This window comes from Rhamphochromis sp. 'chilingali', assembly GCF_963969265.1.
Source record: "Rhamphochromis sp. 'chilingali' genome assembly, chromosome: 2".
NCBI lineage: Eukaryota > Metazoa > Chordata > Actinopteri > Cichliformes > Cichlidae > Rhamphochromis > Rhamphochromis sp. 'chilingali'.
In genome coordinates this window covers 16,055,938-16,074,133 of record NC_137930.1, presented here as the reverse complement: position 1 = coordinate 16,074,133, position 18,196 = coordinate 16,055,938, and the positions used below count along the sequence as shown (strand labels likewise).

General features: G+C 41.9%; 1 protein-coding gene across 1 annotated transcript; it reads left to right on the top strand.

Annotated features, from left to right (window-relative positions):
- Nucleotides 1–3,049: 3,049 nt before the first annotated feature.
- Nucleotides 3,050–15,134, top strand: enc1 (ectodermal-neural cortex 1). The gene is made up of 3 exons (XM_080876496.1): nucleotides 3,050–3,383; nucleotides 8,487–10,302; nucleotides 13,387–15,134. The coding sequence occupies exon 2, from the start codon at nucleotides 8,493–8,495 to the stop codon at nucleotides 10,266–10,268; it is 1,776 nt and encodes a 591-aa protein (XP_080732622.1). The 5' UTR covers nucleotides 3,050–3,383; nucleotides 8,487–8,492; the 3' UTR covers nucleotides 10,269–10,302; nucleotides 13,387–15,134.
- Nucleotides 15,135–18,196: the final 3,062 nt, after the last annotated feature.

The window sequence follows — 18,196 nt, the reverse complement described above, 5'->3', positions numbered from 1 at the left end:
TTTGCATGCTTATTCGTCCATTAATTACTTTTAAACACAAGAACCCCAAACTGAAAGAATAATATGCAGATTGGAGCATTTATTTAACTCACAAATGATAAAAATATAGGCAGACACTTTGGGTAAAACAGTATTTGCATTGTCATTTGGTCATTTTAACTCATCACTGATGCTTCCTTTCAACATCTACTAACCACAGTGTTATTCAGCTGTGTGAGGCCAATGTTTTTTTGTTTCTCATGTCATATAAAGTATTTTATGCCATTGGATTGATGGCTTTGCTCCTAAATATGGCACATCATTTTGTTATCTATATATGAATCGACAAATAACACAGTATGATCCCTGCTTTAAAGAAATTGGTGTATAGTATTCAGAATACCATTTTACTACAATTAGAATAGACAAATAAATCTACCAAACACCACATGGACTTGATCAATACACTATGTAGTTGAATATCTACCACTTGTAACCACTTGTATAATGGCATACCAATAATTAGAGGTATGCCATCATACAACATAGCATACCACTTTATCTGTCCATGAAGCCAGATAGGACACAACAATTAGTTAAACTGCAGTTGTCTTAAAGACATAAACACCATGGATGGCCTCTAATTTTCTGCTTCTAAATTCACATAAAACTGAGGTTATTGTACTCAGCCCTAAAAATTGTAGAAATATGGTATTTAACCGGATACTTATTCTGGATGGCATTACGGTGGCCTCCAGTAACACTGTGAGGAACCTTGGCGTCATTTTTGACCAGGACATGTTCTTTAATGGACATATTAAACAAATATGTGGTACTGCTTTTTTGTATTACCGTTATATCTTTGAAATTATGAATATCCCGTCTCAGGATGACGCTGAAAAACTAGTTCATGCATTTATTGCTTCTAGGCTGGACTATTGTAATTCATTATTATCAGGATGTCCGAAAAACTCCATGAAAAGCCTTCAGTTGATCCAAAATCAAGAGTACTGGCAGGGACTAGAAAGAGAAAGCATATTTTGCCTATATTGGCTTCCCTTCATTGGCTCCCTGTTAAATCCAGAATCAAATTCAAAATCCTGCTCCACATATAAAGTCTTGAATAATCAGGCCCCATCTTATCTGAATGACCTCATAGGGCTGTATCACCTCATTGGGGCACTTTGCTCTCAGACTGCAGGCTTACTTGTGGTTCCTAGAGTATTTAAAAGTAGAACGGGAGTCAGAGCCTTCAGCTTTCAGGGCTCTCTTCTGTGGAACCAGCTTCCAATTTTGTATTAGGGAGACAGACATCCTCTCTACTTTGAAAATGTTAGGGCAGGATCAGGTGAGCCTGAATCCTCCCATAGTTACGCTGCAATAGCTGCTGGGGGATTCCCATGATGCACCTTTTCCACTCACCATGTCTTTATACACCTCTCTGCATTGAATCATTAGTTATTATTAATCTCTCACAGCAAGAGGATTCTGTGTTGGAATCCGCTGGAGTACCAGGAGTTCTCTCCAGGTCCTCCAGTTTCCATCCATGCTAGCATATGTGTGCAGGGTGTACCCACCTTTCACTCTATGGCATCTGGGACAGGCTCCACCTTGAAGCTTCATGTAAAGTAGTATTACCTAATGGTGATTTGTTAGTGTATGTATTATCAACTTATAGAAAGTACAGTAAAGGGATATCACGTTAGCTTGGACCTCTGACCTCTTCTTCAAGGTCATATAAGGTCAAATTTTCATAAAAGTGTTGAGAATGAGCTGCTTAGTTAGGAATATACTGTAATATAAAGTTATTCAGTTATCCATTGTCTACTCCTATATAATGTTTGTATAATAAAGAAAACATATGTCATGCTACATTTACCTGATTTTTACTGCACTACAAACTTCTTACAAGTGAGCAAAGAAACAATACAAAAACCTGTTTGTCTGCTAGTCTGCTGTTGACAATAATTAATTATTTGACAATAATAATTATTGGCAAATATATTAAATTGTCATTATTTGGCGACAATTATGCTGCCAAATAAAGTAGCATCCTGCACATAACAGGCCTACTTGCATGACTTTGCCCACTAGGTGTCTCTCTTGCCATACACAAAGTCCATGTTAGAGCGCAAAGACGTTTCTCTTCAACACTTTTCAGAGTGTACTTCCCTGGTGAACAGTATGCTGCGTTATCCTCAGCATAAACCGATTGTTCGGTTTTCATCAACAGTCGATGGGAAAGGGAACTGGGCGTGAGTTCTCAACAGCTCTGTGGCCACCACACTGCACATCAAAAACAAACAAACCAAACAGCAACATCACAGCCTCGAGGATCCTCTGAAGAGTTTAGTCACAGCCAAATGCACCGTCAACGAGCACCGCAGATGTGACTCACACAAGATGCTCACAGATAAAATTGGACTTCCCGTTCCCAGCTCTCCCCCCTTTTACTAAAAACCACAGAGACCTTTGTAATCCTATAGGACCTGACACTGGCTCAATGTGACTCAGTCAGACTTTGTGGCATTTCCTATATGTTATTGTTTCACAATGTCTTGGAGTGGCTGTTTAAAGTCTTGAGTCCACAAAGCACAACACCGGAACAATACCTTTAATTTTCTCTTGACTCTTCTGTCACAATGCTGGGTGGATCCTGTTTGGTCTTCTGAGGAACCACTAAACCATTACGTGGACTGCTGCGACGCAGATCCTGCACACTGTATCAGAATTTTACTAAAGCATTTGCCTTTCAAACCAAGTTAAGCACCGCTCCTATCCACGCAGCCTGCTTAGTAGTTACTTTGTAGAAAGATTTAGAGACATATATATATATATACAGATACGTTAATCATATTAATGATTACGTTAATCATGCATTAGACTCCTCTAATGCATACTTTATTAAGAGTCTGAACGGTCAGAAAGTCCTTAAAAAAGAAAAAAGAAAACTTTAACTGAACTCATCTTTAGCGATTACTTGGTAATTATCTTACACAGTGGGATGGTATGGTACATGTTCTCTTTCCTTCGCTCGGTTTCGGACACACCCACTTGTTTCAGTGAGAGAGAAGTGGGAGCGCAGGAGAAGGAGGAGGACACATAGGATTCAGTCACACAGCAGCAGCAGCTTTAGAGGAGCTCATCCAAACATCTCCGCTCATCCTTCACATCACAGCTACCATCTATTGATACCCGGCTGCCCAGAGGTCCATTGAAGCCTCGGTAAACTACCTGTAACTCACAATCGGCGTGGATCTCGACTTAGTATTCCGTGACCTTTCGGATATAAATCCCACGGAGTTGCACTCCCCGAGCGTAAGGCTTGCATCGTGGCTCTTGTAGAAGTGGCATGTTCGAGGGAAACTCCGGGCACAATTGAACTCCTGCTTTCACCCAAAGAGGTAAAACAAAACAAAGCATAATAATAATACTGATTATAATAATGATGATACTAATAATGCTAAACCACCTCACTGCATCATGTTAAAGCGTGTGGCTCGATTGTTACATAGTAACTACGAATGCATCCCCCTTCTGCTCCAGGATGGAGCATTAGGAAGCGCAACAATGTTTACATTCGCTGATCACGTTCAGGTTCATTTTATTGATTTATTGATTTATCGATAGCTGATCTCCCCTCGGTCGTCTGCGTTCATGTCCTCAGCTGTTTCCTTGCACATTCGTGCATGCTGGGGATGTTTTGCTTGTTTAAAATGCGACGTCAGGTGTGACACGCTCTTCTCGACGTTACAAAGCCATGATTTTAATTTATTTAATTAGGTTTTTTTGTTTGTTTTTTCAATTGTACGGCGTTTGTTTGTGCATTTAGACTTGAGATCGTACATTTCGATCTTCAACACTGAAGAAGCAGGCGAACACATCTATAGCTCATTGCTCTTTCCTCTTGTTTTGCATCTTGCTTCAATTACCGCCCCCACTCACCGAGTGGCAGATGTACAGAACGAGGTCCACATAAGCTCCGGTGTTTACTTTTGAAGTGACTCCCCTCCCATCCCTCTTCCTGAGTCCATGGTTGACTGTGAACACCTGGCAATGATTTTTAAACAGGCTGTAGTCAGCCAGGCCCTGGCTCGAGTCCAGTGGCTGCATGTGCATGTCCTTTAACTGTGTGCTTTCTGAGTGAGGCGTGTAGTGTGGGCTTTCTGGGCTGTGTGCTCGGTGTGTGGATCTGATTTCTGTGAGGGGTGGGATGAGGAAGACATCTCTCCCTCTCTCAGCCACTGAGCCAACCACACATCTTGGCACTGCTGGCATTTCTTCCTGTCTGGACCCTTTGGTGTACTGACTGTGGTATTATAATAGAAGGAAGTCCTCCAGAGCAGCGTGGAAACCTCAATGCTGATAAGCTGTCACAAATTATTATTTTAGTCTAGTTGTTTGTATTAACTTGTGCAACAGAGATATTTGCTTTATTATACCACAAGCTGTCACATATTGTAATGGTCATCAAAGGGTTTGTGTTTGAAATTAGGCTGCATTATCTGCACATTTGCGGTAAATTGGGCACCACCTTTGCAACTGTAAGTCTTTCTCTCCACTGTCCTTAAAAATAAACTATAAAAATGACCACTTTGTAAAAGAAATAGAAATATTAATGGCACAGCAGAACTTCTCAGTACTCACAGCAATGTCTTTTGTTCTTTCTGACCAACAGTACAAAACCTTCAGGAATTTTCTCACCAATTTGGTTTGAATGGAGGCAGGGCGGGGACTTAAACTACTTGAGGTTGAACCTCTTTGTAGGTTATGTTAATAAAGTTTCATTAACCTAAAAATCTTTGCTACTTTGCTTTGTCATGAAGCTATGAATAAGTAGGAGGAAGAATGTTGCGCAAAGAAAAAAGAGTCAGAAACATCAGATAATCAGATAAATTATGGTATGAAAAACTTGAGTCACCAAAGAGGGAAGTGCATGTTTCCCAACATGTTATGTAAATGTTGTCATTTGCTTATTATTATTATTATTTTTACTTTGAAATTGATTATATTTTCCTATATTCTCATGGAAAATGATTGCGTCTGCAGATGTGAAGATGTGTCCAGGAGTTTGTTCTCATTTAGAGCAGGAGTAAGACAGCCTGCATTAGTTCATAGCCGAAAAGGGTTTGTCAGTTTAATCCTAGCTTTGAAATAGTTTTCCTTTTGTAACTTCCATGTAATTTACAGTTTCCAGACAGCTGTCAGGAATTTTTACAGACTTGTCACACTCGTGATGTTTGAATGCGCTCTGTGCCTGTGCCCTGTGGATGATGAGATTAAGCAAATTTAAACAGTGATACGAGTTATCTAATTTCCTCTGTAATCAGTGCTTAAGATCAAAACAAGAGAAACGTGCTTATGTTTCAGAGGTTAGTCTAAGTTTAAGCTTATAATCAGGAAGCAAATCCAACACTTTTAAGCGTAAGTGCAGTCTTCAATTATTCTTTCTCGTTGCATTGTCTAAGATTTGTATAAAACTTTTTTTGTTTTGTTTTATTTATTTCTATTTTGAATCTAGCCGTGCTTGTATATGTCACAGACGGGTTTCGGGACCAGCTGCTTGAGCTGGTAATCCAGGCTTTACCTTTTAATATGCAAATAGTTGAGGCATGTGGTTTACTGATCTTTTCATTGTTCACCTTTCCCGCACTCCCCAGTATGCGGGCGTGAGTGAGCACTTTCGTTTGACAACAGGGAAAATGAAGATTGTGCAAACAGATCACCTTTGGTAATTGTGCTGGCCACCAGTGTTGTTTGGAGGAATGAGTGCATTGCAGTGAGATTAAATGGAAAAGCTGTGTTATGCTTTGCTATTTTATTGCCACTAAATGATTTGTTTGGCAAAAGAACAGAGACGGTTAGCAGCTCAGCTAAGTGTCTATCATTTACTGGTAGACTATAATTAGCTTGTAATCATTTTGCTACCTAGTATGAAGCTAAATTATTGGACTAACTGAAGTGTTTATCTGCCAGCTCCAGTGCCTGAGAGTACCAATGGTTCTATTTATTAATATGCCAATGATTAACAAGTGTGAAACCTCTTCATTTTAGCGCCTGACTTATAAGGATCACATATTTAAATCGAGTCACTTACAACCTCCAGTTAGAAACCCTGAGCTGCAATGTGTCCGTGTGTGTGTGTAGCATGTGACGTGTGCAAGGAGATTAGGTGAGGATGTTCTCCTTACAGATGAGCCAGAGGCCAGGAGTTGACAGGTTGCCAGTTTTGTCACTGCAGGAATGCAGTAAATCCTGTTCAACCGGTGGCGGTTGGTTTTGGGTTTCATTAACTTGTGATAAATAAGATTCTTCCTCTTTATACAAAGACGTGGAATGGCTGTCCTTTGAGCTGTGCGCTGACATCCCTGTGCGAATATGTTCAAAGGGACAAAGCCCAGAATCATTAGGATTCATCCTCTGAGCACCCTGAATGCCAAAAAAAAAAAATCAAAATTCATAGCTGTTCATTCAGTATGCATTGAGATATTAAGCCCAAGGTATGAGTGCCACTGCTCACCAGAAATCCCCACTGGACTTGCATTTATACCTGCAGGGATTGGGCTTGATTTCCTATTCATGAGACTGCATTCTGAGGATTTTGGAACAGATGATGCAACTTAGCGAAAATGGAAACTGTCCTTAGCTCTCTGTAGCTTTCTGTTTTTTGAAGAGGAGTCATTTATGACAGCAAGGAACTTTTGAACTCTTTCACTCTTGAAGTGAAAATCCTATCATTCGAACATCAAATGCTCGCCACCTCAGAATCAGAATCAGAATACTTTATTGATCCCTGGGGGAAATTATTTTTTGTTACAGTGCTCCATTTTAAACCAACATTAAGACAAGACAGACAATACGCTAACTAAGAATAGTACAATATATACATATATATACATACATACATACATAAGTCACTTATAAATAAATAGTTGGAAAAGAAACATGTGTAGCTGTAGCAGCAAACAGTGTGTTAAGTGGATGCGTTGTACAGGGAGATGGCCACAGGCAGGAATGATTTCCTGTGTCGTTCAGTGGTGCTTTTCGGTAATCTCAGTCTCTCACTGAACGAGCTCCTGTGACTGACCAACATGTCATGGAGTGGGTGGGAGGTGTTATCCAACATTGTCTTTATCTTGGACAGCATCCGCCTCTCCGACACCACCTTGAGGGAGGTGTTTTACAAACCTGTAGGTTTGTAAAACATTTGCTTGCTGACAGAGCTTGACCCCTTTCAGCTACAATAGATTTCACTTCAGGAGAGCCTTTGAAATGCAGAAAAGTGTGTGTATATATATATATATATATATATATATATATATATATATATATATATATATATATATGTATATATATATATATATATACATATACATCTGTTTTATACCTAGCATATAAATGGAAGTCTGTTCCTTCTTCTGAAGCATTTTATTGATGTTTTTTTTTTTCTTATTGAGCCATCAGAACTTTTTAATCATTATAATTTACAGCAGCTGTCAGGTTGTGGAGCTATTTGCAGTCAAGAATGAAATTACAAAACCATTAGAAACAAGCCCAGTCCTGTTTTTGTACTAAAACCTACCCTTACTACTAGGATTAACCAGCCTTCTATCAAATTCTATCAAGACCGATAGACTTAGGGGCAGGCTGACAACTTAAAATGTCTGTCAGCTGTGGATTTACTGGGTCAGACAGAGACTTGGTCCCTCTGTAAATAGAGTGCAGAAGGCACTAGACATGTCTAGAAATTGGTTGGAATAAAAGCGAGCTGTGAGCGAGCACAGGGCGAAGACAGTGAAGATGGGAGCTGTGATTTTCTGGAAGGAGAGTGCATTTCTCAGAGGCTTAAAAGAGCCCCACTGTCTCTTTCTTTTTCCCTTTTCATGAAGAATCCTCTGCAAAGGGAAACTTCATTGTTAATCGTGGCATCTCTGAAAGAGGAGGATTAGCATTGCTCAGAGCTGCAAGGCCTTGCAGTCTCTGCAAGAACACAATTGTTATCTACTCGACCTTCAGAACCCTCAGATTTATGCTGTTTTGTAATTTGTAATCACTTGATCTCTTTCTGAATATCTTGATCTCTTGGGAATGATTGAGATTCCTCCTCCAAAAATACATTTTACGTTTTTGTTTTTTTATCTCATTGTGGATATCAGTGCCCAACAATGTAATATATCAGCATCAACATCACCACATAGTGCATCCACTGTATTCACTTCACTAAACCTACATTTTTATGACTAATTGTACAGGACAAACAGTTTGTTTGCACTGTAAAGCTCCTGATTAATAGCTACTACATGCCCCATTTTTCAACATAAATTGCATCTAGCTTTAAATTTTAGTGGATGTGTTTAAAAGGTTAAGATACACCATATTACAGACTATTTGAAGACGGAAGATACACGTTGTGGGAAATGTTGAATTGGTGAATAATAATTATGTGTAGTGGGCTTCAAATGTGCAGTGCATTGATGAGAGATTTTTCTTTATCTCTTTCATTTTAGGATTCAATGAAAATGTCCGTGTGCGTCCATGAGAACCGAAAATCGCGAGCCAGCACCGGCTCCATGAACATCTACCTTTTTCACAAGTCCTCCTATGCCGACAGCGTCCTTATGCACCTCAACTCGCTGCGGCAGCAAAGGCTTTTCACCGACGTCTTGCTCCATGCTGGCAGCCGCTCCTTTCCCTGCCACCGCGCAGTGCTGGCTGCCTGCAGTCGCTACTTTGAGGCCATGTTCAGCGGTGGCCTGAGGGAAAGTCAGGCCAGTGAGGTTGACTTCCATGATTCGATCCACCCGGAGGTTTTGGAGCTCCTGCTGGATTACGCTTATTCATCACGGGTGGTCATCAATGAGGAGAATGCAGAGTCGTTGTTGGAGGCTGGGGACATGTTGGAATTTCAGGACATCCGGGATGCCTGCGCAGAATTCTTAGAGAGAAACCTTCACCCATCCAACTGCCTTGGCATGCTTCTGTTGTCAGATGCCCATCAGTGTACCAAGCTGTCAGAGCTCTCCTGGGGCATGTGCCTCAGCAACTTTCCTGCTATTTGCAAGACGGAGGACTTCCTCCAACTGCCCAAAGATATGGTGGTGCAGCTTTTATCACATGAGGAGCTAGAGACAGAAGACGAGAGACTGGTTTACGAAGCTGCTCTTAACTGGATCAACTACGACTTGGAAAGGAGGCACTGCCATCTCCCGGAGCTCCTGAGAACGGTTCGCCTTGCGCTATTGCCTGCCATCTTTTTAATGGAGAACGTCTCTACCGAAGAGCTAATTAACTCCCAGGCCAAGAGCAAGGAGCTGGTGGATGAAGCTATTCGCTGTAAGCTGAAAATCCTGCAGAACGATGGCGTTGTTAACAGCCCATGTGCTCGACCCAGAAAAACCAGCCATGCCCTGTTTCTTCTGGGTGGCCAGACTTTCATGTGTGACAAGTTGTACCTTGTGGACCAGAAAGCCAAAGAGATCATCCCAAAGGCTGACATCCCCAGTCCACGGAAGGAGTTTAGTGCCTGTGCAATTGGATGTAAGGTGTACATCACTGGTGGCAGAGGCTCAGAAAATGGCGTGTCCAAAGATGTTTGGGTCTATGACACTGTCCACGAGGAATGGTCAAAGGCGGCACCCATGCTGATTGCCAGGTTCGGCCACGGGTCTGCAGAGCTGAAACACTGTCTCTACGTCGTAGGTGGTCACACCGCAGCGACAGGCTGCCTTCCAGCTTCTCCATCAGTGTCTCTCAAACAGGTGGAGCAGTTTGACCCCGTGGCAAACAAGTGGACAATGGTAGCTCCTCTGAGAGAGGGTGTGAGCAACGCAGCAGTTGTTAGCGTCAAACTCAAACTCTTTGCTTTCGGAGGAACCAGCGTCACCCACGACAAGCTGCCCAAGGTGCAGTGCTATGATCCGCAGGAGAACCGATGGACCGTGCCTGCATCCTGCCCTCAGCCATGGCGCTACACAGCCGCCGCTGTCCTGGGAAACCAGATCTTCGTCATGGGCGGAGACACAGAGTTCTCAGCATGCTCAGCATACAAGTTCAGCAGCGAGAGCTACCAGTGGACAAAAGTGGGTGATGTGACTGCCAAGAGGATGAGCTGCCAGGCTGTGGCATCAGGGAACAAACTCTATGTGGTGGGTGGGTACTTTGGCACACAGAGGTGTAAAACTCTGGACTGCTATGACCCCACACTGGATGCATGGAACAGCATAACTACAGTGCCATACTCACTCATTCCTACTGCTTTTGTCAGCACCTGGAAACATCTACCTGCTTGAGTTCAGAACCCTCTACATGCACCCTTTCCATTAGGTAAGATCGTGCTCCTGATGCCTTTGATTTTACGTGCCTTGTGGAGTACTGGTATTATGCGATATATGAGAACAGTTGTATGAAGCAGGTTTTTTTTGTTTCAGTTGGAGCTGTAAAAAAATCCAATAAATTGCCTGAAGTAACTGGAAATTTAACTAGAAATACGAAAAAAAAAAAACCCCACCTCAGCAGTACACTTCCCTTCTGTTTGAGACTAGCACCTCGAGGCTATGTTAGCCACTGCTATAAGACACCTGACTCTTTGACAGCTCTGTCAGCATTCGTGTTTGATCTAGGGCAGTCCAAGAGTCGGGTTTTCCCAAGGGAAATCATACAATTTGATCCTTTTTTAAGAACCCTCTATCACAAATCTGACAGTGCTACACTAGAGCGATTCTTTGAAGCAACCTTTGAAGGGTTTGACAGTTTTTGGTAGTATAAACACTCAGTATTGAATTGCATTATTAATGTTTTACCCCCGTATAGATGTATGTCTATGTGAATTGCATTTAGAGTTTGAAGTATCATGATTTTAAAGTTAAAAAGAATTCAGGCCTGTAACATGATGCAATTTTTCACTCTGTTAGGCTTTTAGATTTTCACAATAAGAGTTATACTGGCACGATAAGTGGAGTGGAGGGCAGACCAGTGGGGGATTGATAGGGCTTGTGTGCTTTAGTTAAGTGAGTTATGCGGCTGCGGGGATGGGCCGAAGGACAGAGAGGGTAATTGAAAGAGAATAGGATACTTTTATTGCTCCTGTGGGGGAAATCTCTCTAAGAGGGAAAAAGGGGTCTGCCAATTAGACAAGCTCCACACCAGCAGGCTGCAACACCCCAGCGCGGATAATCCACTCTCAGTTGCCTTCCTTTGATGAGGTTATGGTCTTTACACTGGGTGAGAGGGAGGTGGCCGGCGACTCACGCAGTGTCGGAAACCATTCATCATCAGCTACAAGATGAGGCGACTGCGAGAAGTGGCAGCGAGGGACATGAGGAGGCGTTGTAAAGCTAGACGGCGTGAGACCTACCCCTCAGCCCACTCAAACACACACCATCCTTCATAGTAGTGGCCTCGCTCTGAAAATTTACGGTCTCTTCCGGTTCCGTCTGTGCCTTCCTGGTCTTATTTTTAACTACGGTCTCCGGCTCTGATGGTAAATAGGCTGGACGTATGTGGAGCATGGGTAGTGAGCTGGCAAACCTGATCTTTCTGCGCACTGCAGGCTGGAGGGTCATGATCACATCACATCAGACAATCACTGCAACCTACTCCGATGCCCACGCACACATAGCCTTGCAGACAGTCTTTCATTTTTCTCTATTTTTTTCTGAAATGGCTAGCAGGTATGAATGCAAAGTACTGACACACACAAACGGTGTCCCACTTGATAATCCCAGGAAACTGCTCGGAGTGGCATCACTGCTATAAGGCTGTGATGTTCCTCTTCTTTACTGGATGAAATATTTTGCATTGTTTCTTTTTTTGTGTGTGACTTGTCTCTGAAAGAGAGACTGAAGGCCTGTAAGCCAGCGCAATAAAATGCTCAGTGAAGTGAATAATCCTGCCACTAATTTAATAGAGAATTTGTTTTTTTTCTGTGTCTGCCTGTCATGGCAACTGACAGTCTACTCAATGAACGCGGTGAAAAGATGAAATGTGGAGGAATGGAAAAGAAGGCTGACTGTTTAGGAATAAAAGGAGAATGAAGGATGTTAGACCTCACAGGAGGAGATTGTAGCTGTGAGGGGAAAAAACGAAGTTTGCAGTCTTTTTCTCCCAGGGGAAAATTCCTAACTCCTCTTTGAGTTCTCCTTTTTTATTTTCTCAGAAAGCTGTTAGCAGGGGAAAATGGTTGAAGAATTACCACCAAAATGCCTAATGTGAGGCATAACAGAATCATTTTAGGCCTCAGTCTTTGTATGGGTGAAGCGAATATAATGGTTGATGGCTTTTGTTAGCGTCAGATGAAGCCACGCTAGCTTTTTCTCAATTTTCCACAGTTAGCTGCTAAGCTAAACTAAGATAAGATAAGCTAAGCTAATAATCCCATCTTTTAGAACATGTCAGAGTAATCAGGCTTCAAACAACAAACTATTGACATAAAAGTAAACAAATGGAGATCACACAGTATCCACTGCTTTAAATACTCTAGCAAATCTGTGTTAATCTCTGGACTAAAACAAAACTCAGGACTCCAGTTTTCAGACTACTAATAATTTTGAACAGAAATCCAGTACTTAAATAGGTTTCTGGATCTGAAGGTACACAACAGCACTACCCATACGGGGAGAGTGTAACACAGACATATACTCATATGCACTTCACTCATCTCTTTTCACTCTCTATGTGTTTATGCACTACTTTGCATTTAGTCACGAGTTATTATTATTAGTTTCTTCCTGTTAAAAGGGGGAGTTTTTCCTTCCCACTGTTGCCAAGTGCTTGCTCATAGAGGGTTGTCTGACTGTTGTGGTTTTCTCTGTATTATTGTAGTGTCTTTACCTTACAGTATATAGCACCTCGAGATGACTATTGTTGTGGTTTGGCGCAATGTATAAACAAAATGGAATTTAATTAAACTGAATATACTGCTAACAGAAGGAAACTTGTAACCAACATGTGAGGCACGCTCACCCAAATGACACCAAACACTACACTTCTCTCACTGTGGTTCCCAGCAATACATTCACTGAGTTTGAATTAGATTCACTAATTCTGCAGTAAAACACAACCTGTGGACTGTTCATACTCCTAAATTGTTGTTTAGATCATGTGCATCACTCATGTCTGTCATGATTATTAAGTGAATTAAACACAATCCAATACTGCTCATGTAAAGACAAATACACGTCTCCAAAAAGCTGACTCAACAGCAGGGATACAGTCCACTAGGCAGGAGTTTGGTTTTATTTTGTGCACCCTGACTCTTTAGACAGAAAAGAAATCTTTTATTCCTAATCCATCTTCTGTACTGTTTTGATTAATTAAAAGGTCACCTTTAAACTGTTTAGCACTGTTTGCTTTCAGGCATTTTCACCTTATTAGCCTGCCTAATGAGTCTTTCTTTTCTCTCTCCCTTAGATTTCCCTGTTTTGCATCATCTACTGGTCTCCCAACTGTGAAGAAGCACACATTCTTTTTCTCCAAAAGAGACACTGAGCAGTGATGTACAGACGCCCGCATTCATTTTGATGTTGCAAAGAGGCAAAAAAAGAAAGAAGAAAAAAAATCAGAGGCATGGACAGATGGACGCTTTCACTAGAACGATGCCATCTCTCGTTTTGTGAGATGGAAGCTGAGGCGTACAGTAAAAAGAAGTTCACGCAAACAAACCAAACAAACTGCTGCTTGGCACAAACTCCCACTCTGCGTGGGGCATTTTACACTTGTGCTTTCATGCTGCCACTGGCGTGCTGAAAACATATCACACTACCTGCATTTCTTTCCCCCCGTTCAGTCATGAAATGCTTGTTAGGACTTTATTGTTGTTTTTAAATATTAAGAGAAAAAGAAGAAAAAAATGTATAGCATGACAGATGCCCTGTTTAGATTGCTGGAGGTGGAACACGAGGATAGGTTAAAGTTTGACTGAACATAGATGATTTATAAAAGGCAGAATGAAGGAGCAAACACCCCCTCAGTCCTCTAATAAGCTCTTCCGTTTGTATCTTCTTTTGCGTCGTTTCAAGCTTGTGCGTCTAACAGCTGTGACACAGAAACAAACCAGGCAGTGACAGGGCACTGCCTGGTTTGTGAGGTTTTGATGGCCAACACAAGCTGAGTTGGAAGAGGTTGGAGGGGTAGATCTGTGCATGGCCAAGGAGTGGGATGGGGTGAAGGTGCCTTGAGGTCATGACCTTACATGTTTGCATGTGACGCTCGCTGAACCAACCCACTGTACACAGGGCTGGGCGGATTTCGGCAGGCTCGGAAGGAACGCCGTAACACTTCATGCTGTAAAAGACTGGCTTTGCTTCTGACAAACGCAGCGGCTCGCTCGCCTGAGTCGTAGCTGAACCCTTTTTTGAGCATGTTTGTGGTGATTCGCTAAGAAAACAAACAAAAGATAACAAAAAAACTGGCATGGACTCTCGTCACCTTAAACGCAAACTGAGAAGTTATCAGTTTCTTCTTAAACTTGCTGCAATGTAGTCTTAATTTATATGGCAATGAATACTCTTGTTATGTTAAGATGTTTTAATCGTATTTATTTTCTTCTCTGCCTGTGTTCATTATGTGAATGTATGTTTGGGTTATGTTGTGCATGGCCGGTTGTTGTGTTTTAATTTCATCGCAGTTGGGGCGGGCGGCTGTATTTTGGACAGTCCAGTTTTTTGCGTGAGGTACTTGGTTCTTTTAAGAGAAACCTCTCCCAGGGTTTCATGGATGCAAGAGGCAGAATGACTCACACTACGGATAATGTAAAGCAGTCATTAGCAAGACTATAGAGTCCCTTACACTATAGAAGACTGAACGGCTTTGAAAGAAATGTTGTTTTAATTCTCTTTAAGCTCTAATCTGGGTCCAAACTTGCCTTAAATCAGCCTAAATAGGAGACCAAATGAAGTGGGTTAGATGAACCATAAAACAGAAAAGGCTGGCAGATTGGTGCAGTATATGACCCAGTACCAACAAGGGAGAGTAACCCTGACATGGCTAAGATTGTGACAGCTGGACGACTGTCACATGTGCTAACTTGGCTTCTCGTGAGTCTTTGTAATCATTAGGTTAAGAACTCCAGTAAGCTGTGCATTGTTAAGGGCAGACACCACAGTGCTTTTCACCATAGTGTCATTCATACACATTAAAAAAAAGAAGAAAAAAAAAAAGAGGTATCCGAAGACCAAAACATGTGTCATTAAACACTTTCATATGAAACACTTGGCAACATTAATCAGCGTTTTTCATCTGTGTGTCTGTCTGTGTGACCTGAACATTGGCGTTTTACATTTGAATATTAATGGTATCATTGAATTTCAATGTAAGAGGTAATGTTTTGGTGGAATATGTATGTAATTTTTTTAAAACTTCTATGTGCACTCAAATTAAATCAACAGGGGATTAACAGCCCAGTAAATTCTGCTTCAGCGCCCCAAGCCACCCAAAAGTTCCCTTTTATTGTCAATTTCAGGACAAACCATTGTGGCTCCATAAGTTTGACCTCATCCAACCACGGAACACGGAGCCTCCGGCCCCGCCAATCAGACGGGAGTACTTCTTTCCCTGTAGAACACAAGTTTCCCTGGCAACAAGAGAGTAATGAATGCCCCTTCAATTTGCACCTAATTGCTGAGTGGCATTTCCCATTTCAGCTCTTTGCCCTCCTTTATCCTCTTGTTTTATCTGGAAATCCAGCCGGCTCAGAATCGGATGCAGTATCTTGCTTTCATGTGTTGATGTAAATTAAGCCACCGTCGGTGTGCATCGGTTCCTTTCGTCATGTAAGAGTTTTAATTTCTATTTTTATGGCATTATTTTGTACATGTGATTTTTTTCACAATGTGAAATTCATGGCTAAATAAACATGAGAGTTTTTTCCTCTTGACTGTAAAGTGTTGTGTCTTTCTTCTCAGTGCCAAAAACCATTTGTCCATTGGCTTGTTTTAACGCGGTGGTGGTGGTGGTGTGTATTTTAAAGGGCGCAAGGCAGCTTCAGCACAGCATAGGAGACTTTCTGCACTGCTGCATGTTTCACATATTTCGGCAGCTTTGGGGTGAACGCAGCAGCCAGAGCGTCCTGAGGTATTTAAGGCAGTATATCATGCGTACGGCTTTTGTTCTGTGGAGGAGGGACTGAAATCATCTTATCTGTGCCCCTGGCTTCTGAGCTTCCTGCACAAGAACAGCCAGATACTTTCCCTTTCTCTGTCAAGTCACCTTGGCAACAGCAACCTTTTTTTTTCCCTGCCAACTGTGGGGGCTGGAAGACATCATGAAATCTTAAAAAGCACCTCCCCAGCCCTGACTCCCCCTCTCACTTTTTACACCCCCTCCCCCTCCTCTATCTTCCAATGAAATGCATTGCAAAGCAGCACGCTAGTAGTGAAGTCCTTGCTGCTTTAGGACGTCCCCAGGTTTTAACAAGTAACAAGTTTTAACATCCCATCAGCCCGCGACCGCAGAGCGCACCGCCACCGGCTGAGTTCCTCCAGCTCCAGCTCTGCTGACTCTGTTTACATTCTTCGCCCTGACACAACTCCTGACCGGTGACATGTGGTTGAGAAACACCAGTTCTACTGGATCCCCGACCCTCATGCAAGCAAAAACACGCTGGAGGGGAGGGGATGGTGGCTTGAGAAATAAACAAGTGTTTTTTCTGACTGTGTCAGCATGTGCTGAGATGTTGTGAAAAAACAAAAAAAGCTGTGAAAAATCGTACCGGCACCATTTTCACTTTTCTTACAAGAATGTTTTTCTCAAGCACTCTGAGATCCGGGGGAAAAAAACAACATCAAGCTGACACTGAAGGTTAAATGCGAGGGCTTTGTGTGTGGGAGGCCCCTCTGTGCCTCAACAGTCCCTTCATTAATCAAGACAGGAAGTTGGGCTTCCTGTCCGCCAGGATGTCGGCCTTACCCCCACCTCCCTGCGCCTCCCAGACCATACCGAGGGTGGCTCGACCCTTTAACACTGTGAATCCTTTGGGTGCTGTAAGCTTATGCAGAACTTGGCTTGAACAGACTAAAAGTCTAGGATTTTGTGTGGGCAGTCTGTATGTGTGGCCGAGTGTGATAAAAACAATGTACCTACATGTCACCGTCGCCTGGCAACGCAGGCATTAGGCTTGACTCAGTAATGTGCACACACGCACACGCGCACACAGACAAAAACATTTCAGATGTTTTTCCAGTAAAATATAAAAACTGCACATTTGTTGTGTCTTTACCACCACTCTGTGTTTTGTAAATGTCAGCAGATGATCTGGAACATGAATGAAAGATGAATGAAAAAGTATCAAAGGTCTTATTGATTTATTTATACAAATTTTGAGATGGGGCACAAAAATGTTCCTGAACAATTAAATATAATTACGTGGCTATATGGTATCATTATATTTTATTCATCTTGCATTAGAAGGCCAAAACAAACAGTGCATAAGTCTCAGTGCTGGTTTGTCTGGGGTACTGAACTCCAAGATCTTTGGTTCCTATAGAAAATACAAATACATATACAGATATTTAGTTTCATTTTATTTGTAGATTCTTCCATTTCTCAAAACTGATGGGCACTGTAGTTTTTAACTTTACTGCTACTCAAGCATGAGTCAGAGTGCATTTTATGTCGGTGACTTTTTACAGTTGTTTACGAGTACACATGTGATGCACTGATGAGTACTTCCAGCATTGGCACTGTGTATGTGAGATGGCCCCAGAATGAGGGCGAACATTTGGCAAATGATGTTTTTAATTGCCTTTGGAAACAATAAAGCTCCATGGTACAAAGAAATTACAGCATACAATATCAGATTAGTACTATGCTCACAGTAGGGGGAAGGCTTCTGAGAGTTAAATGTGCATATTCTCTTCAACCTAAAGCCATAAATTCAATATCAGGATGACATGCCACAGAGCGGCAGTGTCAGACATGAGGCCTAGGGGGCCAGTATCAACCCGGCAAAGACTCAATTAGCCCAGTGGATGGCTTTGGAAAATAGGAAGGATTTTTATACTACATGAAAGCAATAAATTGATCTAAAATTTATTATTAGCACAGAGGAAGCATACTAAAAAAGAGGACGTTTTCTGTAAATTAACGAAACCCTAATATTTGTTTGATTTTATAACTACAGGACACTCTGTGCTACCAGAACTTTGTGTGCAATTTTACACACATTATCATGTCATTTCACTGGTCAAGCCCACAGTACATTTGCATAATGACTGAAACCAGC

What these genes read in the sequence shown, in the direction of transcription:
- enc1 (XM_080876496.1), top strand. Translation starts at nt 8,493, where the DNA reads ATGAAAATGTCCGTGTGCGTCCATGAGAACCGAAAATCGCGAGCCAGC.